This window comes from Buteo buteo, chromosome Z, assembly GCF_964188355.1.
Source record: "Buteo buteo chromosome Z, bButBut1.hap1.1, whole genome shotgun sequence".
Lineage (NCBI taxonomy): Eukaryota > Metazoa > Chordata > Aves > Accipitriformes > Accipitridae > Buteo > Buteo buteo.
In genome coordinates this window covers 4314703-4342113 of record NC_134204.1, presented here as the reverse complement: position 1 = coordinate 4342113, position 27411 = coordinate 4314703, and the positions used below count along the sequence as shown (strand labels likewise).

At 42.4% G+C, this 27411-nt stretch overlaps 1 protein-coding gene across 7 annotated transcripts in view; it reads right to left on the bottom strand.

Moving 5' to 3' along the window:
* The window catches only part of PIAS2 (protein inhibitor of activated STAT 2), a 33961-nt gene extending 9386 nt beyond the window's left edge, over positions 1-24575 (bottom strand). For all 7 annotated transcript variants that reach the window (XR_012648962.1, XR_012648963.1, XR_012648964.1 and 4 more), the window contains exons 1-9: positions 24420-24575; positions 14612-15086; positions 10716-10800; positions 10027-10077; positions 9810-9900; positions 4800-4934; positions 1757-1862; positions 1068-1141; positions 16-176 (exon numbers count right to left, since the gene is read on the bottom strand). Coding sequence is in view for 4 of the 7 variants with exons in the window: in XM_075020477.1 (XP_074876578.1) it covers positions 16-176; positions 1068-1141; positions 1757-1862; positions 4800-4934; positions 9810-9900; positions 10027-10077; positions 10716-10800; positions 14612-15086; positions 24420-24443 (1202 nt within the window). In the remaining 3 variants the exon portion in view is untranslated. The remainder of the gene's footprint in view (positions 1-15; positions 177-1067; positions 1142-1756; positions 1863-4799; positions 4935-9809; positions 9901-10026; positions 10078-10715; positions 10801-14611; positions 15087-24419) is intronic.
* Positions 24576-27411: the final 2836 nt, after the last annotated feature.

Below are 27411 nucleotides of genomic sequence, written 5' to 3'. Positions count from 1 at the left end.
AACCCAGTCTCTTACCCATCTAATATTAGGCTCTCATAAGCTGCCTTTTTGTCACAGACAGGGCAGATCCAGGTAGGCTTCTTTTCATTCATTTGAAGATAAAGAGCAGCATCAAAACATTGCAGGTGTGTGCAAGTAACAGCCCGGCATGGGATTGTCAGTCTCATTTTTCCCAGCTGCAGGAGATGCATTTAAAGAGCATCAGAACAGAAGACAGTGAAACAGGCCTGGATGGCTAACAATGAAATCAGAGGCAGTCGGTGAAGTAACTGTCTCTTCTCACTACAGAGGTGCCCAGTGCTAAGGTCGCTGCAGGCAAAGCCACCCTATCAAAGCACATGCAGTGCACTTAAAGGAGCAATAAAGCCATCCTCCAAGTCTTCACTGAGTTGAAAACAGTCAGAAACATTTCTAATGGACCTACACCAATGTTATTTCTAGGATTTTATTTTTATTCAAAGACCTACTGAAGCACCCGCTTTTATCATTTTCTTTTAGCCTAATATTTCAAGGGGTTTTGTGAGCTCCAGTTATGTTAGACTCAGAATGGCGTAATACCCATTTTAACATTTAGCTTAACAGAGCAGTCACAAACACAAGGCCAGTTTCTAGCTGGGAAGAGAAACCCCAAGGCAGCGTTACCTTGTTACACAGCAATCAATTTTTTTGTTTGTTGTAGCAGCTGGCAGTATAAGCAATACCACCAAGATGAGGAGATCCAAAGTTTTATTTATCACTGTATCCTTTAATTATTCTGTCACCCTGCCCAATTAGTCTCAACATCTCGATATACAAGATTACTCCTTCTAAAGACCTCACTATACACTAGTAGCAACTTGATTCTGACTGCATTACAACTGAGGCGTTTGCAGTTCTAAACCATAGTTGGTTGAATGCTGCTACAGTCAGGTGCTTGTAGATGCACCCTTCTCCCCACTGTCTTATGCTAATGAATCAGTATATAAAAGCCAGTGAAGTTTCTTAAAAAGCGCTTTTTAAAAGCAGCCCAACTCTGCACTAAAGATGAAGAGACAAATCTGTACAAGGTAATTTCCAGCCATACTTACAGGACACATCAGAGATACCCGCAGACTGGTCGTGGCAATCTCACTATCAGGATCCGCAGTTAGTTTTTCTTTAACTATTAAAATAAATGAAGAAGTTATACACAGACATCATTACTTAAAATGCTAATCTCAATTTGCCAGTGCATGTACTTTATTTTCAGCTATCTAAAAAAATAAAGCATCTAGGAAACTAGTTCATAGCAATATCAAACAACAATAGTTTCACTATTTATGAGCAACTGGCAAACACTGCGCATCACAAGACTGTTTGATGTGCAGCAGATGCACTATCAGCCATGAGGGTTAGTAGAGCAAACTCAACCCAACATGCGAAGAGATAAACAAAATAATCATCAGTGAGCGAGGTGCGAAGGCAAATCAGGATCACATGCAAGCAAAAAGAATTTAGGACATCTACCTGCACCTCACAGCTCACCACAGTAAGTGGTGCTCATGGCACTCCCGTAAGAACACTTCAGATGGGATCTCTAGGTGCGCTCCCTACCAGCACAGGGACCCTCACTGAAAAAGCGCATGATGCCTCAGCAACAGCAAAGGGAACCTTTGATACTCTGGGCACAGACTTTCTTTTCAAAACGCTGCAAATGCCCCAAGTATTACCAGTTCTAATTTTAAAGAGCCACCGACCACCCTCACAAAGTACAGACAGGCAAATTAATTTGACTTACTTAGTGCTCTGGAATGATCGGGGTTTCTGATACCTTTCATTTTTAACCTCTGCAAAAGCATAGCTGAAGTGAGCTGACGGACGAGATACACAGACATGGAGTAATTCTACAAAAAGAGTGATTAAAGTGTAAATATTGATTTCATACAGTACTTCCACTATGACAACCAATTACGATTTACACTAGCTGTAGCATACAGTAAAAACAAAAACATGCCAATTTTTGGCTTAATCGTTATGAAAAGCATTGACAGATGACTTCATTACTGTGAAAGAGCCCAATACTCTACCAGAATTCTCCTGCCAATCAAGTCCAGTTGTCCTACTCCAGTTGTGGCTTAACTAAGAAGAATAACTCCACAACCGAGACACAATCTGGGCTCTTCCCTGGGAAAGATGATTTACACTGGCGACACACCTTCTCATACAGGCAGTCTTTAAGAACTTCTCATGTTTGTCTGTTAAATCCTTCCCTTTTTTCAGTGTCAATCTGTTAGTGGGAAGCTCAGAGATGATCACATGACAAAAGAAGAGATGAACGGTCTTTCAGGTGCAAACGCAACACCTTCACATGGCACACAGCTGCACCAATTTCCCTGTACCTTTTCTTTAGCTTGCTCTGCGCTTTCAAGCCAAACCTCATTACACCATACCCACTCCTCTGAGGCTGGCCCCATTCCCTAGCATTTACTACTCTTCCCTAATTCACATCACTTGCCAGCTTCTTCTGTTCAGCATTAACTCTCTATTCAAAGTCACTAATGAAGAAAAAATTCTGCAAGTCCCACTACTGCAGAATAATAATGATTTCATCTGTGTAACAAACACAACCTGCAATCTCTCACTTCCACTCCCTGCCAGCCACCTTCCTATGGCTCCTATACTGTCTGGGTACTGCACAAGAATTTAAACACCACCTACTGCTCTGCTCCTCCTTTACCACCTATAGGAAAACCAGCTCTTACCTAGGTGAGCAAATAAAGTCACCTAAATGCATGGGAAACTGCTAAGAAAAACAGATTTTTTTTCTTTCCTTAAAGAATGACCGTGCATTGCACTACTCATTCAGAAAGAATTCTACAGGCTCAAGTCTGACCACCTCTGTGGGATTAAAGCCTCCTTTGCTTGGACGCCCTCCACTATCAGTCAAGTAGATGCCAATAAGCCCTTAGCACGTGCGCCCGCTGACACTCCACACTGTCCCCAAGGGTCTCATTTAGAGGATGAATAGCAACGGCTGCTGTGCGAGTTCTGATACTTAGAGCAGCACACCAACATTAAACCAAAGAACTCACTTTACCTCTAGGGGCAAGGGGGAATACTGGGACAACCTCCAATTCATCTGCTTCCATGAGAATATGTTTTGGCAGATACAGGGGAGGAAGAAAGCAGGGGTCAGTGGGAGAGGCCAAGACCACACACAACACTGCAGCCATTTCAAGATTCTTGTGCTTTATAATTGGGAAGCATGGCTTAGATCTTCCCCTTCACCTCTGTTTTAGGGAAAAACAAAAACAAAAGAAACCCACAAAAACAAAAAAATTTTGCTGTCAGCACTGCCCTTCATTTATTTTGTGAACATTAGCTTTCTCTCCAATTTCTTTTTAAAATTTTAATTAGTGTATAAAAGTTTATACTGGAGTGTCACTCTGAAACACATGGTGTCTCTGGTCCACAGCTTTTGATTTTGAAGAAAAAAGCAAGGGGTAAGCTACTTTGATAATTGAATCCACAAGGATTTCCACAACTGGTCACAAATAGAGGAATAAGTAGTTCTTGACCTACCAACAGCTGAAAAGGATGCTGCAACAGCTATTTAAATCTAGGAAGAATGCAGAAATTCCTCACACTCTCCCTTTCTTTTCCCTAGTAAATCCATAGGGGAATTTCTAAACAGCCACATGGCCATTTTAAAGGCTAATTCCTTTTCAACTATGATTTATGACTGCAGGCACTAGAAAACAACAGGTTTCACATTTCAGTCACCACCCCCTTTATCTCCTGCCACCTGAAGTCTAGCATGCCTTTCCCCCACTGCAGGTTTCCATGAAGTTTAGAATTGCATTATGAAAAGGCTTCAATTTTCATTTCTTCCCCAGCTCTCCATCCTTCCTCACATTGAGTCACTTCTCCCTCAAGTCACCCAAACTTCCAGACTACTCTTCATTTGTAAGAAAACACACACTGCTCAGGTATCCTGCATTACAAACACACACACAACACACAAGTATGGTCCAACCAAGCGTGTTTGAGATCCGTCAAGCCCAGAAACAGCTGGCACCAGCAGCCTGACACCTCCCCAGTAAACCCTTCCCAGCAACCTGCCATCTATGAGCTTTCTGAGCTGGAAGTTCCACCCTGTTTTGGTTTATTTGCAAGTACAATTTTAAATCAACTCATAGAGGGGCTATTTTCAGGTAAAAAAGGAATCTCAAAAGAATAGAGAAGAAAATATCCATTAACCAGTTCTTCCTATGAAAGAAAAATTGTTTTTGTAAAACTACTTAGTATTACTTACTTAGAAAATACAAAAACCTCAAAAGCAAATGCATGTCTCCGCACCCACAGCCTTGGCACATCTGGACAGTTTAAAAAGCCTTCTCCAATGGGCCGTCACAACAGATACTGAGAAAGGTGCCTTAGAATACATGGCTACATAATTCCACTCTTCACACCATCAGGCTACACACAAGAAAGTAGGTTTTCCTTTTGTTATTTTGTCACATCTGAACTGTTTTGTACCATTTACACCACAAAAAGATTTTGTTACTTTTGATACACATTTCAGGCAACCCCTAACAGCAAGCTTTCTAATGTGAATTCTATAAGGAGGCCTTTGCCATCTCTACACAAATTGTATATATGTTACTGTAAACTACCATACTTCTAGAGCAAACTTTGTTTCCTGGCACTGATAAGAAGTTTGGCCACCTAATGCTAAACACTTGCCGGTGTATGTCAGCTACATCAGGCAGTAGGGGAGAAGGAATGCTAGATGAGGTTATTTAGGCAGCTTTCCACATCCTACAGAACACAGAGTTTACCTTTCCAATTTCAGAAGCCCAGGAAATGGAAATCTGGTTTGGCACTGCTGACGACAACCTAACTAGAGACGTTATATTCAAGGGGCGCCCAGGTCGCTTCTGTTCAATTCCATTTTTTGGCGGCGGAGCATATCCCTACGGGAAGAAAGGACATGGAAAGGGTTACCAAGTCTCCCCGCTGCACTCTGAAACCTGCTGAAACAGACTTGTTAGCTTTCAACAGATCTATGGGAAGCAGGTAAACCTAGAAGCTCTCTAGGCCAGAGACTAAACACTTACTCTCAGAAATATCAGTCTTTGACAGTCTAATACCATAAGTCAACCACAATTTTAAAGCATTTTTTGGTTTTGTCCTGGTTTCAGCTGGGACAGAGTTAATTTTCTTCCTAGTAGCTGGTACAGTGCTATCTTTTGGGTTCAGTATGAGAAGAATGTTGATAACACACTGATGTTTTCAGTTGTTGCGAAATAGTGTTCAGTCTAAGTCAAGGATTTTTCAGCTTCTCATGCCCAGCCAGCAAGAAGGCTGGAGGGGCATAAGAAGTTGGGAGGGGGCACAGCCAGGGCAGTTGACCCAAACTGGCCAAAGGGGTATTCCATACCATGTGACATCATGTCCAGCATATAAACTGGGGGGAGTAGGGCTGGGGGGAATCGCTGCTTGGGAACTAACTAGGTGTCGGTCGGTGGGCGGTGAGCAATTACATTGTGCATCACTTGTATATTCTAATCCCTTTATTATAATTGTCATTTTATTATTGTTATTATTATCATTATTAGTTTCTTCCTTTCCATTCTATTAAACTGTTCTTATCTCAACCCACGAGTTTTACTTTTTTTTCAATTCTCTCCCCCATCCCACAGCAGGGGGAAGTGAGCATGCAGCTGCATGGTGCCTCGTTGCCAGCTGGGGTTAAACCATGACAGTCCTCTTTAAAGTGGTTTTACAGAAGTGCTGAAAAGGTGCAAGAGAATGCAGTTTTGGTCCAGGTAAGTTCACTGGAAGCACAAAAAGTAATGTTGATGCTTTGTCCTTTTCTTCCCCCCACCCCACTGAAAGAGAGTGGAACATCGCAAGGACACAGCCTTAGTGACAAACACAGCAAGTCATGAAGAGTTAATTCAGCATTTCACACCCAGAAAACACTCCATTGATTCTATTTAAGAAACAATAAAGTCTTATTCCAAGAGCTCCACATCTCCTTGGTGTCTGCTTTGCCTTGCATCAACTAGACCTAGCTCCATTAGCGACAGGCTGTCATCTGTACTCTGCCAAGGCCCCTGAAGAAGGGCTATATGTGGAGTATATTAACTGTATTTAAGACCTAATAGGCTTTGCTGTTGTCTGCAGAAACAAAATAAACTAGGTAATGTTTGCTCAGCTTTTACGAAGAATTTCATATCCTGGACAGCTTTTCTCTGTAGTTTTATTTCCTATATGATGTATGCGAATTAAATCAGGAGCCACCTCATTCCCTTTTGCTTGAAGGCAAGCACACAGTCTCCAGCATATCGTGAGCAGAAAATACTTGTGCTTCGTGAAGGAGCTTATTCATATCACCCTGCGTCTGTCACTATGAAAGCAAGCCAGTCTGTAACAGGAACTCTGAAAATCTCCGTTTTGAGCTCACACAGACAGCCTGCAGTCCACTCATCTCAAAAACTCATCCTGCACCAGAAGGATGCCAATAAAAGATTGCAGCCCTATGTCTTGCACAGAACCGACTGCCAGATTTCATTTAGTTCAAGACACTGTTCTATACAAGACACCCTCCCAGAAACAATATACTGGAAAAACACACACACCTTTTTTTTTAACTAGAGAAACACACACATTCTCAGTCTAGTGACTGGAAAAAGAGTTACTCTGAAAGACACTAAGTCTGAAAAATAAAAACCAGAAAAACCAGTGTCTTCCGCTCACTAGCCAAGTATACCATAGGATAATCACTGCCTTTAATCCAAGGAGGACTCCATAGTTGTCACATTTTCTAGGTTTCCAAAGCAGCTCTATTACTAGTCCATACGTTTCACATGACAACCAAGCCCTGGCTGTGCCTCACCACTGCCCTTTATTAATTTCAGAGAGGGCTCTTGCTTGCAGTGACAGAATGGGGACTCGAAGCTTCTACAGGCAGGTCTGCCAGGCTGGAGTGGCAGACAGCAATTGCTGAAGAACACTCTCTAAAATGGTTCTCACCCCAGATGAGTGACCCAATAGCTATCAGGAACCTTAGCTCATGTGCTTTATTGCAGAACATAGAAGCAGCAGATGTATGGGGCCTGCTGGCAATTTCACATTTAAAAGAATGAATGATTTGCCATTTCTTACTCAGACATAACAGCTACAGCCATTTCTAGAGCATATATCCCAATTGCTTTGCTGTAGTAGGCCTTTCTCTACTATGGTGACTTTATAATGAGCTTACGTGGATGAACACACCATCCCTGCAATATTTAGGAAAGTACTTCCACACATACTATACCAGCCTCAATAATCCTGCTGGTCTCCAACCTAAAATTAAGCTGCCTTGCTTTCAAGAGAGCAAGGATGCAAGTTCTCTTACATTTCCCAACTTTTTTTCTTTTTTAGAGACAGACTCTGCAGACATGCTTCATTTCTGTCAAGCTTTTAATGTTTTCTTCCACAGAGCAATGACCTTGAGATCACAGTCACCCTTGTACTCCCAGAACAGTTTAAAGCCCTCCCTTCGTAGCCTTCCAGGAGTCAAGTAAAGAGCACTCCGCTTGCCCATCACAACCAGCATGGTCTAGTGCTGTTTAGTTAGGCTGCCAGTTCTAGTGGCTAGCAAGTGCCAACATTATTTCAGCCTAAGTCTTCCATGCTTCTTGCAAGAACCATAGTAGTCAAAACTGGTGGAATCTGCGAGAGCCATAACAATTTATCTACAGAAAGTGTGATTGCTCTTCTATCTGGCTGTTTCCAGCCTGCCCTGATGTATTTGATTTTGTCCTTCAAAAGAGACCTGCAGTGGTCTATGGAGGTCCCTTGAGAAGAAGAGCAAATTACCTTTTTGGACTTCCACATTTTGTCTTGCCTACAAGAGAAGCTAACAGGAGAACCACCTGCTCTAGTGCATTATGTATAAGATACTTGTTACTTGCCAAGACACCAGCACGCAAGGCTCTACATTTACTCCTTTTAAGTCAGAACCAACACTAAGAGGAGGACACAGATAGTTGTAGGAATACAAGAAAACACTGTGTTAATGTAAGTTGGCACAACCTGAAGCAGTACTGGCACACTGGCAGCCTTTCTGTGAAGCTTCTGGTAAGGATTGCAGCCAAGGAGATGACCAAGTATGATTTACAGACATCTGCAGAGGCATGAACTGCTATACCAAGGAAAGAACAGTACTCACTTAAGAGTTATACAAGTTGGCAATAGAGGCTGGCATCACTGATTAATTACCTAACACTAACACTACCGAGTTGGACAATAGTGGTCTTTGAGGCAAAGGAGTTATCTTACATTTCCTGTAAGAGAAAGGAACCACCAGAGGGTTGCAGTCAGTGACTAGATCAACAAAAAACATTTACAGGAGCAGTCTGAGACTATATTTGTCATTCAGCTCATACTGAAGGAAGAGAGGAAAGGAATTTGCCAAGACAATAGTCATTTATTCACTTTCTCACCTAAAGTTTCTGCTGAACAGATTAAAGAATCACCTTATGATGTGCAGAAAGAACCTACAGGACTTAGATCTAAAGCAAAGCAATAATCCAAGACTACAAACAACTTTTGTTACGACTGTGACACCATATGCGCAAAATGGATAGCATAAGACAGCATAGCAGGGTGCAAACTATATTAGCAAGACTGAGAATCAGCAGACATTGATGTCCACAGGATAACATCAGACCCAATTCTTTTTGGTGGGTTGCTTAAAGAAAGGAAGACAATCTGCAGAAGAAACAAGAAAATCCTCAAATTTAGCACAGAGACATAACATTTGCAGAAAATAATGACCAGAAAACATGAAAGAAATCCTCTTACACACTGAAGACAGAGAGAACAGCGATGCAATGTTTAAAGAAGTAGGGGGACGAGAAGCTAGAGAGTCTCATTTAAGCCAAGTAGAGGCAAAAAAAAGCAGCCATGGTCGCATATGGCAGGAAGGAGGGTACAGGACAACACATCTGACACCAAGAAGGTGACAAACATTCTGAAAGAGAGGTTTCACACCTCCTCCCTCCACACAGCATTTTTCCAAACCCACTACTGAAAAAAACCTCTGTACTACTACTTTTTCCATCTTCTATAGCTTCCAGAACTATTTCAGAATGGGTTGTGTAAGAGTTTCTCTGTTCTACTGTACAGAGATACCCATTCCAGAGATTTTTCAAGAATGAGAGTGCTTTTCCCTTTTTGTATATATTCAAGCCTTGAGGTGACCTTGCCTACATACTACCTTTTGCAACACCAAACACCAGTAAAGCGTATGACCGGCAATACTGTTCTATTCCAGTATCGGCAAATGCTAGGAACTCTAAAGTGTGTCCGTTCTTCATCCCCGCAATGAATTCTGCTCTAACCAGACCGAAGCAGAGCAGCATACAAAGTTGTACACAAGAAGGCGATACCATTCCCTCGTAACAAGAGGGAACTCAAGCCAATCATAAATACAGATAGCCCAAACAGCAAGGGCTACTACCAATCAAGTCAAACTCAGTTTGAAGACCTATGAGGAGGATTCCCTCTGCAGACAATGGTATGTTTTTGACATATTTTGTTGTGTTAACTGCAACAGATGGGGTTTGCTATAGGTGGCTAAAACACAATTAATCCATGCAGTGGCTGTAACATGATTAATAGTAATGGCTATCTCACACAGCAAGCATACAAACCGTATGCCTAACATTAGTAACTAGAGAAATTTGAGTGATAACAATAAACAGCTTGATTGTTTTAGCAAGCTACATTACAGAAAGAAAACCACACACACCACAAGTCACAATGAAGCCACAAATACGTACACACAAGCTTACCGGCAATGGAAACAGCTTCCCATTTACTTTAATACACAGACTATTAGGGTAATTATCTTCTTGAGGGCAGCTTGTCTCTGCTAGGCATAACCTGTATCCCCGAAAAAAGAAAGCAACATTTTCAAGCGTCACCACATTCGTATGTCCCCACAAACATCTAGACTTATGTTACATTAGCCAATTAAGAAGTTATAAGAGAACACTATGAAAAAGGTACCTCAGCTGAACTTGGACTGTGTAATCTCTCCTGCCCCCTGGCAAAAAGTCCCTGTGACAAAGAGAAAGAAAAAGAGAAGTACCCGTTTAGACAGCAGATCTCATATTCCAGTCATATGCAGAAAGAACTGGCACGCCTGCCCAAACATGCTACGCTTTGCTCTTATTTTTCTTGTATTGAGCTATGAACAAGTCTTAGGAGCGACACCTCTGTTTAGCTACTGCAGGTTAAGCAGGACTTTAGGATCAGCATCCTCTGTCAAGAGTTTATAATAACAATAAAGCATGATGTTGTCAGGGAGGAAAAAAACCCTATTAATGCTCTTGGCTTACACCATAGGTCTTGCAACAAGATGAACCCTGGGACAAAAGATAAAAGCAGCCTTCCATTCCTGCAGCCAGGAAACATACAGGGAAAAAAAGCTTACCACCTCTCTAAATAGTCACAATTATTTGGAACCGAGTAATTGTTAACTCTTTAGTGGCATAGGATTTACCCTAACTGCACATAGATTCTGTGCACAGTAGTTCCTGAAGAAAACAGAACAGATAAACTCAGCATAACTTTGGTGACAATTATCACTCTGCATCAGCAAGCTTGTGCGATGTAAAAAATGAACAAAACCACCACACTTTCTCCTGAAATTTTGAAAAAGTTTACCTATGCTATGCCACACTCTTACTTCTTACCTGGAAATACAGATTTCTCTGACCTGCTGAGGTGTTAAGGCAAAGATAAAAAACTTCTCTTGGAACCTCTGAATACTGCTCTGTACTAGAAAAAAAAAGAGAGACACAAAAGAGGTTTAACCATGGTGATAAAAGTCATTGATTAAAACAGGATCTGCAATTGAGTTTTTCCTGGAACAAGGCATAAGTCACTTAATATTATCAAATTGTGGTTGAACTGCCTGTAACTGTCAACAGGAAAGCAACGGAACAAATCATTCATTCAACTATATTCAGATGGCTTAATATCACATTACTCTCCAGTACGGAAGCAGCTTGGCAAGCCACGTTATAATCCTTTCTCCCAAGGGAGAAAGGTTCAAACAAACACACAACAAAAATATAACACTGGATATCTGACAAAAAGAGTAAGCAGAGAAGATGTTTACAATTATTTTAACGTACTACAAGAAGAGAACGTGCACCAGAAGTTATTAATGGACAGCTGGAAAATTACTTAGAAACAGCTAAAGGTAACTAAGCCTTTGGGGAGGAAGGGAGGGAGCACAATCCCTAATGCCAGAGAAGCCAGCTAGACCTCATGTCTGGGAATTACCCCTCAGTAGCATTTGACAAAAAAAATAAATAAATGTAACTTTCATGTCAGAATCCTACTTGTCTGTCAGTAATAGGAAGCTGTAATATTTTAGTATTAAGGGTTCACAGTATGTACATGTTACTTTTCTACTTCCTTTCAACTTGAGAAATTAGAAATCTTGACCCGAAATAAAGGTAGATTGGACTTGTCCAACAATTTAAAGTAACCAGCAAGGAGGACAAATGCAAAAATAGCACAATTAAACCAGGCAAATTTGGAAGAGCTAGACTGTCTTGTACACTGAGACATTCAGAGAAGATGATCCCTATGCCCCGAAAACACACACAAGAAGGACACAAAAATGGAATAGAACCCAGGTGGAACAAACACACATACCAAGTTCTTCAAACAATTCAAAACAGCTACATTGTACACATATGTGCATACACACACCATAGACAGCATTTTATATTTTAAACTAATACTTGAGCACATATAAAAAAGATCATGGACATATTTTGTTAGTGAATTGAGTGTGGGTTAAAACTAAACCTCACACCTACACCTGCTCTTGTGTTCTCATATTAGTGCATAAGAACATCTATACTCATCCCTTTTAAAGAGTCACAGTGCAGCGGGCTATACTCCTAGCTCTCTGACTTAGCTGTCTATTTGGTTTCCAAATCCTTCATTTTTCAAACACACAAAACCATTTGTTCCATGCCCCAATCACCCACATCTACTAACTGGGACTATAAGCTATCCATATCGATCTAAAGATATTAAAGGAAGCCTTATTTCCAAATTTGCTCATTAATCCATGTTAAGAGTGATTTTCAGCCAGTGTTTGTATCCTTCTAACATCAGAAGGGCCCATTATCCATATCAAGCCATTCCTCACATCTTATTTCCCCACTCCTCCTCACACAGATCTGAGTTGTAGCTCTGGCTGCTGACACCTTCAGGTACTGTGCTCTGAACAGAGTTTCAAGGCAAGCAAGTACTCAGTTAAATTAACCTTGTCCCCCTCATCTATGTCCTAAGAGGACCCAAACGTTACGGGACTAGATAATCCTCACACCTATGAAAACTGGGCAACATGCAACAAAGAGCCTACAGTCTTCAAGAGAAAGAGGAATTTACATGCAGCTCTAACTATAACATGGTGACACCCCTAAGGAAGCATTCTGCTTTCAGAAAAAAAGGATCATTTCCAAAGTTGATGAAAACAACTGTTAGGGAATTTTCTAGCATATCACCGCCACCTCTAGATATCACTCACCAGAAAACAAAAGTAACTGCATAGCAGAAATATAATGCCTAGCTGTTTTAGGTTTATGTGGCAGGGTTTTGGTAGCACAGGAGGGGCTACAGGGATGACTCCTGTGAGCAGCTGCTAGAAGCTTCCCTGGCTCCAAGTCAGACCTGACTCTGGCCAAGGCTGAGCCCACCAGTGATGGTGACAGCACCTCTGGGAGAACGTATTTAAGAAGGGGAACCAGCAGCGGAGGGGGGAGTGGAATCCGACAACTTGTGATGAACTGACCGCAGCCCCCATTCCCCGTGAAATAGAGAAAACTGGGAGCGGAGTTGAGCCGGGAAGGAGAGAGGGATGGGGGAAGGTGTTTTAAGATTTGGTTTTACTTCCCATTATCCTGTTTTGATTTGATTAGTAGTAAGTTAAATTGATTTTGTTCTCCCCCCCCCCCCCCCGCAAGTTGAGTCTGTCTTTTGCCCGTGACCATAATTGGTGAGTGATCCCTCCTTCTCTTTGTCGGATCCGCAAGCTTTTTGTTATATTTTCTCCTCAATCCACTGGGGCCGGGGGGGAGGAGCGAGTGAGCGGCTTCGTGGTGCTTTGCTGCCAGCTGGGCTTAAACCATGACACGAGCACATGCTGCACGATATGGGACAGAGTGACTATGGAGTGGCTGGCTAACCAGTCTGGTTAACTATGAGCCAACAGTTGTCCCATAACAGAATAATTCAGGAAGCTAATTAAGATACTCAAGTACTGCACACCCTGAACATAAGCAGGAGTTAGCCAGGACATCGTGGCACTGACAGATTATCTCTGTAAAGGTAACGGCAGCACAAGCCATAGAGCTGTCCAACACCAAAGCTGCTATTGTATCAATACACAGGTTTGACATAAAATTCTCCTCTAACAGGGCATCACGACACACAAACAGAAGTGACAACAGGCATTGTAAATAATGCTTGTTAGTAATGCTTGCTGCTTTAGGTACTGGAAGATGACCAATGATCAGTCTATGCCTCACTGAGGTACAAGTCACAGCCTAAACGACTCTATTCTCAGTTAAGAAACTAAAATGTTTAAGACAATGCAAACAGCTTGCAAAATGCTTAAGTTTTTCTAAACAATATTACTAAATAGTAAGGGAACTTCTTCTACCATGTAAAGCAAGACAGGTTGAATTTCAAGACAGAAAACAACGTATTTCCAAATAATTTAGTATGTTTAAGAGAGAGGTGTTTGAGGAAGCTAAACTGAGATTTGCACTACCTTTCCTTATTCGGAAGACAAAGGTCCAATCTACATTTTAACATACACTGTGGCAACAACCCGTAAACTGAGAAACCTTCACCAATCTGAGTACAACACTGAACTTTGCTGCACAAAGTATCTATTTCAGTGCCAGATGTCAGAACCCACAGAATTGTTGTGGTGAGGTAGGTTTAAACTAACAAACCAGTGAACTTGTTCTCTTTACATTGTTGCATCTTACTAATTACTGACCCTGAAATCCTTTTCCTGCTGGCCCTGACAGATGGATTTCTCACTTGCACCAGGCAGAGATTTCAGGTCCAAATCTTTCAGCCAAAAGTGGACGTTCAGACTAGACATTAGGAAACATTTATTTACTGAGAGGATGGTCAAACACTGGAACAGGCTTCCTAGAGAAGCAGTCAACACCCCAAGCCTGTCAGTGTTTAAGAGGTACTTGGACAATGCCCTTAACTATTACTCTAACTTTTGGTCAGCCCTGAAGTAGTCAGGCAGTTAGATGATCATTGCAGGTACCTTACAACTGAACTATTCTACTCTATTATTTAATATTCAAAAGACAAAGATCTTTAATCATATAACATTTACAAAAGAGAACACTATTTTCTGAAGCATGGCTTGGCACTTCTGGGAACAAGTGGTGAAGACAGGGCAAGGGTAGAAATGAGAAGGTAAGGGAGTTTCCACTTTTCCCCAGCTGCAAAAAGCCATTTAAGTCTGGACTTAGTACTGTCATAAGCAATGCCTATGTCATGAATTAAGCAACCTGCAGAGCTATTAAATACTTACCTAGACTTGTAGGTTTTATGAGCACATCAAGCACATCGTAAAAAGGTAGGCTTTTCAGTTGAACATCGGGATGAACAGGTGGAATCGGAGGGGATGGCTGCTGCATCTCAAAGTGGGGCTTAGTGTCTTGGAGGAGCACAGAACTGACAGGCGAGGAAGGAGACTGAGGTGTGACCGATGTAGAAGGGAGCGGGTGAATGCCAGCAACAGCCAGGTCAGGCTCAACAGGAGAGGAACTACTGTCTAAATTGAAAACTGCAGGTTTTATAGCCGATAAATCCGAGAGTCCTTCAATCGTCCTTGGGTACCGACGCCTATAGAGTTCTCTGATTTTTATCTGAACTGCTGGGCTGCAGCCGCTCTTCAGTAAGTGCAGTGCCCTCATCAGGAGGTCATGTTTCCGCCCGCTTTTATTACGTCCAGCAAACCCCAACAACACTTGTAGTTCAGAAACACGAAAACTTGATACCATATTCTAGAAAGAAAAGGGAGATAAGCACAGGTGAACCAACAGTACCGCAAGCAGGCCTTTCTGAGGAAGATGGTAAAACATCTGAACTTCCACCATTCTAGTTTCACACTTGTTATCTTAGGTACTACCCATACCCTTACCTGACACAAGAGTATAGTTTGTTTAAAATGAAGAAACAAAGTGTCCAGGATGAAGGTTGAGTTTTGGTTGTGTTGTTAATTTCAAAGACTTCTAATTGTTTCCACACCCAAACAACAGCAATAACAAAACCTTAATCCAACCCACGCAGTGCTGTCTTAAATTCACAGGCAGAAGCATAAACTCTAAAACAATGTATTTGTCTCACTTCATGAAGCCAGCAAACAAAACAAAAACAACAACAACAAAAAATCAGACAAATCAGTATTATCACCTGTCTTCCAACACATTTTAAGAAATAAAATAAGGAAGTATTTCAGTTCTGCATAGTTTATTCTGAAGCATCATTTATTTGGGGCAACATGTTAAACGCATGCATGAACAGAGACAGGCACATCAGGATTCACTCTTGAAAGAATGGCACAGCAAGGTGGACACCTTCTAAAAAGCTACATTATATCATACTAACAAACTGTTTAACCAACATCATTGATTCTTCTAAAACATCACAGAAAACTTTGTGTCCTTCTCTTATCACATTCTGGTATTGTGGGACAGAAAGATCTCTTCAAAGGAAATAATACTATTTACTTGGTTATCAGAGTTAGTTGTGGAAGACTCTGAGGATTGAACTATGAAGTTCATAAATAGATTCTCATTAAAAAAAAAACAAACAACAAAACAAATCAAGAAATAAAAGGGCCCATTATGCAAGAGGAAGCAATCTTTCCTCCCCTCGTTACTACAAACAAGTAACTTAGCATAGGCACATCATCTCACATTTTTGTGAGCAAGCTCTCTTTTCAGAGGCATAAAATTGTCCAGAATCTTCTAAGCAACTTCCTTCCTATTTCTGTGGAAGTCTTCCACCATAACAAGGAGGTTAAGTTTTAAAGATGAAAGAACATCTGACTTTAATCTGTACTGCTGTACCATACCAACTCCAGACTCAAGGACTGGCAGATGAAAGCCCTGACAGAAGGTATGAAGTAGTAGACATCTGGGATCATAAAAGATATTTTTAAAAATAACAGTTCAGAAGTGTATTGTTGACTTTTAAATAGTAGTCCAATACACAACATTCAAAGCTTCGGGCATTAATTTCAGAAAGGATACAACTCAAAACACAATGTTCTGGGTTTACCCTTCCCTAATCCTTACTATACAGTTACAGAGTTTATACCCATGTATTCTAACATAGATCTCATCTCAGCTGAAGTTTTAACACAACTATGCTACAACCACGCAGTCAGCCACAAAAAAAAAGTCTGAACTCCCCCTGTGCCCCTAGCTGCTTGCTCCCTATTCTCTCCTTAATGTTGAGAAAATTGTTTTTACAGTAAGACAGATCAGGGAATTGAGCCAGATGAAAACTGAGCTTTGAATCATACAATCATTTAGGTTGGAAAAGACCTTTAAGATCATCAAGTCCAACCATTAACCTAGCACTGCCAAGTCCACCACTAAACCACGTCCCTAAGCACCACATCTACACGTCTTTTAAATACCTCCAGGGATGGTGACTCAGCCACTTCCCTGGGCAGCCTGCTCCAAGTGAAGAAATCTTTCCCAATATCCCATCTAAACCTCCCCTGGCACAACTTGAGGCCATTTACTATTGTCCTATTGCTTGTTATTTGGGAGAAGAGACCAACTCCAACCTCCTTTTAGGTAGTTGTAGAGAGCGATAAGGTCTCCCCTCAGCCTCCTTTTCTCCAGGCTAAACAACCCCAGTTCCCTCAGCCGCTCCTCATAAGACTTGCGCTCCAGACCCTTCACCAGCTTCGCTGCCCTTCTCTGGACACGCTCCAGCACCTCAAGGTCTGTCTTGTACCGAGGGACCCAAAACCGAACACAGGATTCGAAGTGCAGCCTCACCAGTGCCGAGTACAGGGGGACAATCCCTTCCCTGCTCCTGCTGGCCACACCATTTCTGACACAAGCCAGGATGCCGTTGGCCTTCTTGGCCACCTGGGCACGCTGCTGGCTCATATTCAGCCTCTGTCAACCAACACCCCCAGGTCCTTTTCCACCAGGCAGCTTTCCAGACACTCTTCCCCAAGCCTGTAGCGCTGCATGGGGTTGTTGTGACCCAAGTTCAGGACCTGGCACTGAGCCTTGTTGAATTGCATACAATTGGCCTCAGCCCATCGATCCAGCCTGTCCAGATCCCTCTTGTGCCATTACAGGATGGCAGGAGCAAGCAGCCAGGACCTGCCTTTTCAAGGGCCACATTATTTGTGCATATCAAAACAACCGTGTAAAAAACTATGGTAGTACTCTCATCAGGCGTATCCTTTCCTCATTGTTGAGAGGATGAGGTTATCTTATTTCAGATATTGAATTTCAACATTTCCAAACAGCCAATTTGTGTATGGTGATGCTTCTATCAAGTAGCTATCAGGGAGTTAACCCAGCAGTCCTCAAACTGGTATTCCCCCAACACCCCATCTATAAATGCACCATGGATGCAATTGCCAGTGAAAGCAGCCTCACATGAGGCATTGAGTGGCTCACCCTAACTTCTGAAGAGAAGACCAACAGCAGATATCATCTTAATTTCATCCTAGCAACTTCTCTCAACAGCAAAATGATACAAGAAAAGGGGAGAGGATAGGAGACAGAACTCTATCCAGTTTGCAAGCTGCTGGAGAAGGTTAGTTTCCACCCAGCATTCCACCACTACTTTTCCTTAGTCTCACAGTCAAATGGTGAAGAAAATAAAGTGGTTCAGTACTCATAAAAAATAGCTTGAAGTACCATAACAGCTTTATAGTCATGCCACATAAAAGAGAAATTGTGTTAAAAGATAATACTGATATTCAAGAATTTACTGAGAACTACATGTTGCGTGCTTCCATAGATAGTTGCATAAGCTTGATAGCAATGTCAGTTCCTTTATTTCAGATGCAGGCAGTAAGTATGATTCGGGATTCCATAATCAGAATGCAAATGAATAAAATAATCCTTTACACTGAGATTAAGGAAACACCATGTATTGCAAAACACTGCCTATTAACCTGCCTGCTGCCTTCTGTGCATTCCTGCAAGTTAATCAAGGTGAAATGCGCAGTCAATCATGCCTTGAAACAGCTAACATTTTATTCAGAAATTCCACAAACTAGCATTTTGTTACAAGATGGATTTCATTTAGAACACACAGGCTGGCTTCAATACCATAGTCAGCAAGATTTTAAATTGTCACCTCTATTAAACATGCTTGGGAGTACAAAAAAAATACATAGTTTCGTCCATCAACACAAAAATCTTACATATGGTTTTGAAAGAAGCCTTGCAAAAGTGAGTTTTACTGGAAGTAATTAAACAATGGCTTTTGCAATATTTTCCCCCTAAAGCTGATTCTACATTCCCTTTAAGGCAACAACAACCACGTGCATGAAGACACAGCTAGTCTGATCTACACGTTTTAGCTTATTACTCCATTTACAGATTTATCAAAGTGGACACTCGTTACAATCAAGAAGGTTTTATAGAGGCATAACATATGCTTAGGAGCATTTATAACCATGGTGCAAGAAAGATATTAGTTCCAACAAACCCTACCAAGCTATTTTCTTTTGGGGTTCCAGCAGTATTGCAGAAGACTGCAGCCTAGCTATTAACATGCTTTTCACATCACTGAATTAAGATTAGACATTCAAGTTGTGTCATGTAAATGCCATCAATTTTCTCTTAAGAGAAGTTCTTTACAGCTACACAGCCCAATAAAAAGCTTTTTTAACACTGAAGACCAAAGCCATTTTATTTTTAATGTTTCTCCATGAACACAAAGAGTAGTTTGACAGAACTTTAAGGAAGAAAATCAGACTGGATAATTCAAGTACTTTTATATTCCAGAAACATTTTTTCCCCTGAAATTCATACTTGAAGGTCATAAGAAGTTTCACAGGGTTTTTTGTTTCCGATTGTTAAACTATAGCAACCATGATTCATAAGCAGAAATACTGTTCTGAAGCATTAAGCCGTAGGTGTATCTGGAATGGCATTCATTTCACAGGGATGATGATATTAAGGAGTCCAGGAAATGCTGACACGCTGCTGAAATTAAGGGCAGACATGTTTCAGAGCAAAATAAGGGATCAAACATTTCTCTCAAACAAGAGGTACATGATTCTCCACACTCCCCCTGCCAAAGCTACCTGCAATTTTAACAGTCGTTGTACTTACATATATGAATGAAAGGTAACCACAAATCCCTGTTAAATTCTTGACATAGGTCTACAATAAGCACCAGCAACTGTAGCTTCTAGGGCAACTGCAACTGCTCAGGTAGTGAGCCCTACGGCTGAACCTGCAGAAGCAATCCAAGTAGACACAAAAGTTCTAGCAAGTCTCCACCCAAGAGCTCCGCTTCAGCCCCACTGGCTTCCAGACGTTTTCTGAAGTGTCTGAAGGCTATATAGGGAAGGAATGCACCAAGGACCAACCCCACAAATCCTCACTCCTGAGCTTAAGCCCTTTTCTGGACACTCATAGCAGAGAAGCACATTTGTGACATCTTTTGCAATAAATTTGCATACATGCTGAGTTACAGCAGCCTAGAAATGTATAATACCAGTAAGAAAGAGCAACTCGTGTCTTGGGATGGTTGAAGACTTCTATGCTCACCCTAAACACAAATATAAATGTATTCTGGAAACTGATGCAACTATAGATAAAAAACTGCAAGTCCTGGGAAAGAATGGAGATGTAACTAGTTAAATCTGTAGAAGTAGTACAGCACAGTAAGAGCAGCTCTGAAGAAAACAACAGTTGGTGCAAACAGCATGACCATCAGGTCCTCAGTATTATGGGGATTTTTCTTTGGACTAACTCTAGCCTGGCTCCTAAATTAGGCATTAGTCTTCAAAGTTGCATGCACTTAATGTAACAGTTAAAATCCTAAATCAAATACCTCCATTCACTTCACATAAAACGCTCAAAACAAAGCTTGACCCATTTCATTGCAGCCTCATTTTCTAAGTAGCATAAACTACATTATCTCCCTCCTCTCCCCCATCACCGTATCTCAGCACAATCCTTAATTGTTAATTATTCTAGGTACAACAATAAGCCTCATTGGTCTGAAAAAGTGACTACGCATCTAGGAAGAACAGGGAAATTACGTACAGATACAAGATTAACAGTATTATCATAGGTTATTAACAGTATTTTATCAGAGGTTATCTTATTTAATACACTCAATGTTAACTGCAACCTAAAGATCACTACATCACAAACAGAAACTTCTCAACATCTATTCTGCCCCTCATTTTAAGTTTACCCCAGATCAACATGTGCAATTTGATTTCTACATCAAACACCCTAAACTGGTCAGCATATACAATACAATGCTATTAACACAGCTAAAATAAAACAGAGGACACCAGTGTGCTTGGCAGTGAGCTTGAAAAGGACACATGAAAATAGCTCTCAGTATTTTCTTCTTGGCTAACAATTTAGCACTAAGCACTGCTTCACCTGCTAAGCAGGCAAACACTGTCCATTCAGACCAGAAAAATAAAACAAGAGGAGTGGAAAGACACCAAGGCTGGTATGAACGAGAGATCCAATACATAAAAGAATGAGCCTTCAATTTCTGTATTTTAAGATGGTATCCACATCATATTGCTCCTCACATTTGAGTCGCATGACTTCCATACTGGGTGTGCAAGAGCAAAAATTAAAAGGGGACTGACCTTCAGCATTTATAAACTCTGATTTTCCAGTAAATTTTGTGTAGTCTCCCCTTCCACACAGGACGTATGAGCGCACTTCAATCTCTTCTCACTAAAGTGAGGGGGGGGTTCCCCACAATGGCCATGAAACTGATCCCTAGCGTCACACAAATTAGTTTTGGCACAGGCATATTCATTTGCCTATAAAGAGCTTTTTTTTTTTAATTTTCCATAAAGATGAAACTAACACATTACTTCAAAACCCGATTAAATACAAATTATAAGACTGAAGCTGCTCTCTTCTAAACTAGGGATCTGCAGCATTTCAAGGATAGCATGCACTCTGTATTAAGTTTCCAAATTAGAGTCAGGATGCCAGCAGAAACTTAGGGGACCCAAGAGATGTTCCTTCTCTCTAAGTAATAATATATAACTGATCCTCTTATCTGCAGTATTTTGCTGGGATGCAAACAGTAGCTTCAAGCCAAATCTCAGTGAGTTCAGAATTTGTTGGGAGCTGGAATCGTTTTCTCACAGATGGCTCTCAGAAGGAGCTGTAGTTCCCAACTCCTGGGCCAATTCTGTTAAAAAATGCATTCACATGCCATCTCTGGCCTCCACACCAGACTGCTGACTTCTGCTCCACGTCTGTCTATGCCTGTGTAATCCCTTTGACATTCATCAGGCTGCTCGTGAATAAGGATTATGGATAAAGGTATGAGCCATGTTTAAAAACACATATGTGAACAGCAGGTCTGGAAACTGTACCTCAACATACAAGAAAGATACAGTTGTGCTCACCACATGTTCTCAGCAGCTCCCTAGTATTCCAGAAACTGGTAACCTACAGAATTCAATAAACATTACTAATTAATTAAGGGCTAATCTTAAGGTCTGGAAGGGTAAGTCTTATACCAGACATTTTCACCAATATCTTGAAAAGTAGTGACTGTGGTTACAGCTACTTCCAAATCCTTTAACAAAACCAAAGATTTCCAAAAGGCATGATGTAACAGCAGGTTCTTTTGAGTCTCTTTGTCTTCTTTCACTACAGCCTCTCAGTTATAACCCTTTGGTCATCACTCCCCAGAACTTTTACTCTGAAGATCCAGAGGACAGCAGGGATGGTACTAACAAATATTAAAATGATCCTTTGCCCTGAGAATAGAAAAATGCTGCCCTTCCATGCTTCCCTCAAAAACAGGATTTAAGAGAGAACTCTGACCTCCTGCCTTTAGTCAGTTCTTAACGATTTACTAAAATAAATTCAACTCTCCAAATTGCCCTCATGGCCTTTTATAAGGCAGGTAGAGATCACATACCACAGGAAATTGCAATCAACAAGAGAACAGCAAACAATACTAACATAAAAATGTCCCGTATGTTAATCTATAAAGCAGCAGTTTAAGATCACTTCTAAAGGTCAATTCACAAAATCTGTTGGGGCTCTGTGTGTGTGTGTCTCTCTCTCTTTGGCCAAAAGCAAGAAGAATTGGTTGTCTGGAAAAAAAAAAAAGGGGGAAAAAAAAAACCCTTAAACCTGCAAACCAAGTGTCTGGTATTCAAGCAGACACATTCAAATGTATTCTCTTAAAAAGAGAAAAATGGCAGTAAATGCCTTGAAGACATGAGGCAGTCTACTATACTCTCCCCCCCCCCAAAAAAAAATATCTAGAGCTTTCCCAAAATGGACTATGAATTATTATCAGCTGGATGTTGAGCATTTAGAGAAGCTCCAAGCTAATGGATTCATTTCACAGGCACTCCAGCTTACAAATAAGATAAATGGGAACATCAAAAGACATTTTTTCAGACCAGTATTTTTTTAACTACTGATACCTATTCTTTTGAGTGGTGAAAGGGCAGTCCTGTAGTTGGCCTGAAACCCAGTTCCCTTTCTCCTCCATACTTCATGTGTTACTTTCGGCAAGCAACTCAGGTACATATATAATTTCAAAGGTATTAAGGTACCCAGTTCCCAGAAACTATCAATACTTATGCATATCCAGATAGGCTATTATCACGCTTTGGAAAATGCAGATCACAGCTCCAGCTCAAATCTGGAGAAGAGGAGCTACACAAAGCAGAGTATCTCTGCTACAAAGTTTACACCAGGGGTTTAGCCACCTACATAGCTACACCCTTTGACAGGCCTTGGAAGGAGGGCTGAAAGTGCGTGAGGACACTAAAGGAGAAAACATGTAAACACAAACAAGTTAAAAAACCAAACAAACAAGGTTTAATGCAGGAAAAAGTAAGTCAACCCTTCTTAAACCTAAGGCTGAGATAGAGCACTGTTGTCCTCAAATAAAGAAACTCAGTTCTTTCCATGAGATTTTTATAGCCAAGCTCCTCAGCTATACCACAGCCACTTCAACCCAGGCGGTGTTAGTGCTGGAAGAAGCCTTAGTGCAGGAAATTATCTGGCAATTGCAGCATATTTGCCGCTGTTGGTCAGACTACAGTCAGTTCAGCCATCAGACCTTTCTCTACACTAAAGCTGAAATCAGAGTGGTTCCTATTTAACTGACTTTTACTCCTTCTGTAGGGAAGTCTAGGTCGGGAGGGTTCAGTGTGCATGTAGTATTCCCTCGGCAGCACTTCTGCAGGTGTGGATGCTGCAGAAGGACAACATTCTCCTTCCGAACAAAGATATTCACAGATTGTTCAAGAAACGTAAGGAAAAACAGAAACGCTGTAGTCAGCTCTTTGTGTACACACCTTAAAATACGAAAGGCCACCCCCCTACCGAAAAATCTGTTACAGAAAGTCCACAAGTGCAACGCAAAAGACATTCAACCAAAGATAACACAGGTCTGAAAAGAAATACTGGATTTCATGCTTCACAGGCAGAGTTTTCCCGGTTAGAAAGCCGTTAATGCATTTTCAAAAATCCAGCAGCTCTTAGCATTTTCAGAGATTCGGGAATTATTCGGGATTTCTCCCTTCAGTTCGCAGGAAGGGCACCACGGCGCTGGGCCCGGAGCCCCACCAGGCGCCATACGAGCCACCGGCACCGGGCCGGGGCCCGGCTTCTCGCCCCGCTTCAAACAACCGAAACGGCTTTTAAGATGTCGGGGGAAGCTGGCGGGGAGGTGGGGGGGAACCCCCACCGAGACGACAACCCACACGGCGGACTCCCCGACCCGGGGAAGTGACAGGGAGGGTTTTTCCTCAGGCAGGAGCCACCGGCTCCCGCCGCCGCCGCCCCCGATCGCGCTTCAGGGCGGCCCCGCTTCCTCCCCCCGCCTCGCCCCGGGGAAGGCGCTGGCGGCCGCGGGGCCCCGGTGGTTTCCGGCCGGCCGTTACGGGCTGCCGCCTCAGCGAAAGGCGCTGATGGCCGTGCCTCCCCACACACCCCCCGAGGGGCGCAGCGGGCGCTCGCCGTGAGGAAAAGCCGGGGGAGGGATAAGGTGGGCGAGGGTGTCCGCTGCAACGACCGGGCGACATCTTGGCCCGCGTCTCTCTCTCTCTCTCCCCCCCCCCACCCCCCCTCCCGCTTCTGCTCCCTCCTCCTCACCCGCAGCTCCTCGAAATCCGCCATTTTCTACCCGCTGCTTCTGCTGCTGCCGCCGCCGCCGCCGTCGCCGGGCCCCGCCGCCGCCGCCACCATCGTGCACCCTGTGCGCGCCCCCGGCACGTGACGGGGGAGGGCGGCTCCGGCTGTGTGTGTGTGGGGAAGGGGGGGGGGGCTCCGCGCCGCCTCCCGGCGGCCCTGAGAGGAAAGGAAAAAACAGCTTTTTTTTTCTTTTTTTTTTTTTAGTTAGAGACCCGCCGGTAGCGGGCCCTGAATGAGGTGGGCCTCTCCGCGACGCTCGGGGGTCCCTATCGGGCCTGAAGGTGCGGGGCGGTTAGGGAGGGAGGCAGCTCCTCAGGCCCGGTACGAAGGGCCAGAGCTGCGGGGAGGTGAGGGAGTGGGATCGTTACCCCCACCGGGGGCTGCCCACTTTTTCTCCCCGTCTCCAGAACGAACAGCGCCGGAGGACACGCTCGCTCAGCGGTTAAACGGAATTGTTCTGTTCACAAAGAAGGAAGAGCAGCAAATAATCCAGCCTTGCGATGGGAGCGTAGTGAAAAGGGAAAGGTTGGACTTGCGCTCTGGTTTTATAGCTTTCTTAGTTTTTATCCATCTAATCAAGAACATTCTCATAATTTGTGTTATAATGATGATGTGACACGTTTTATTAATAAAAAATGAAGCGAAAATGTCACTGGCAGTAAGCTTCAAAACTGGATAATGGGTTTCCTGCTGTAAGGGAAATGTTGAGACATTTACAGAAAAATAAACATCGAGGTGCAGCTGAGAATATTATTTTCAAAAGCAGCCAGAGATCATTATCTAGTCACAATAATTACCTAGCCACAATATTCAGTTTCATTGGCAACTGGGCCGTTAAACCAAACAACCGATTTATTGCAATAAAAAAAGCAAAGGCTGAGCCAACAAACAGGCAAGCAGCCAAACCGACCCAAACGAGAAGTAGAAGAGAGACACTGGGGGAAAAAAAGGTCTGAAGAACAAAATATATTCGCCCATATTAACCAAAAGGCAGCAGTTTTTGCACGATTGACAGATTGGGAGCAGTAATTACAACCATAAGATCTCAGAACAAATGTGAGTACACTACACTGGAAGCTTCTTAATGGGCCAAGAGACAGGCAGCAAGCTCTGCTAGGAGGAATTCCGGCAGACAATTTTGGGAACAAATAGCAGAGCTTTTGTAGAGGGTACTGCTGCCCGCCGTACTGACTGGCTCTGGTCACGCAATATCACTACGAGATCTGGACACACAGGAACTCAATAATTAACGTTATTAGTGGTAATTTTGCAATAGCTTTTTGAGGCAGGCTTTCCTATTCATTTACTATCAGCTAGTCCAAGACAAACCCTCAGTTCTGCTGAAGTTTTTAACCGTAACCACAGATAGCTAGTCCTTCTCTGCATAAACTGGTTCTGTGCTTGGTCTTACAGCAGTCATTTCCTTGGAGATTCAAACATAAGGACTTTATTAATTTCAAACCCCCTTTGTTAGTCAAAACCAGGAATCTGCAGCCGAATAAAGTGTGCTATCTGCTGCACCGCTGCATGAGTTCAACTCCCAAGTCCATCAAACATTTCTTGTTCCCTGCAATTTAATACCAGACTAAAGGGACAAGCTGCAGGTTAGGATCTCTTAGATCATTAAAGCACATGCCAGCACAGGCCAGACCAAAGCCTTCTTTCTTCTTTCAGCACACCCTTACATGTTTCTTCCTTCAAATACACCGGGAAAGACATCAATGTTCAAGCTTGCATCTGAGCCGGGCATTTCTTTTCCCATGTACACTCACCTCTCAGTTCATAACCACATCTTTCAACCTTCCCATTTGTCTCATCCCCGATATCCACTGGGATAAGAGCAAACAGATTATAGTTTGTGTTTTAACACCTCACAAGCGTAAGATAATAAGAGTTCACATATTAGGTTATCCTAATTTTTTTCTCAAAGAAAAAAAAGTTCCTTAGAGTTCTTCTTTTCATCATATTTTGTTTTCCCCCAGCTTTCCCTTGCAACCTCTCTCCTACTCATCAATGGGGCCATACCCTTGAAAAAAAAAAAGTACTCCATAATTCTGGTCCTCCTCAAGCTTTTTCCTAGGTCCCTACTCTGCAAAAGCATAGGGCACAGGCCTATTCTCTCCCACTCCATTATCTTATCTCCACACCAAGTTTCCTCTCAAATCTCCCTCCTCTGTTTTATTCCAGTAACTAGAATAAGTCTCCCCTTTTGCTCTAGTTCTTCAAAATCCTGCTGGTTTTTCAAAACTCCGCACACACATGTCAACTCCAGACTTGCACTCCCCAGATACCAGGCCACCTTAGCAACTTACCAGTCTCAACCTTTCCAGTGGTTTTTTTTCCACCAAACTTTTAAGACACCTACCTCAAGTGTCAGACATTCTTCCAGCTTCTGATACTTCTTGTTGTACCACCACTTATAATGCTTCTTCCTTCCCCTCTTCCTCCTCTCACAACCCCCTACTGCAGCTCCTAAAACATTTCCTGCATTCTCCCCTTGAGTCTTTTCTGATTTTACTACAAAAGCTTTAAAACTAGGCCCAGCACTAGCCATCAGAGAAGCAGACAACCTGCCCTTCTTCAAGACAACCAGTCTGCACTCCCATCTGATAGGATATCACCACAGCAATTAGTTTGTTTTCCCAACAGGCTCTAATTAGGGTAGGAAGGGAACCTATAGCTGCCAAGCATCCTGCCCCCTAAATTGAGTTAGGCTTGTTAGGAAAAAAAAAAACCCAAAACCAAAATCACCTGGGCTTCAACATTCTCTAGGAATCTTTCTAGGACTATGCACAGTATGTCCATACAAGCACTGACTCTTCCCACAGCTGTGTTACCTACTGAAATTGGGACATCTGATCATCTAAATAAACTCTCCCTACCTCCCACAAACACACTGCAGACAGTTAAAAACAAAACAACAACAAAAAAAACCCCCACCCTACAGCTGCTC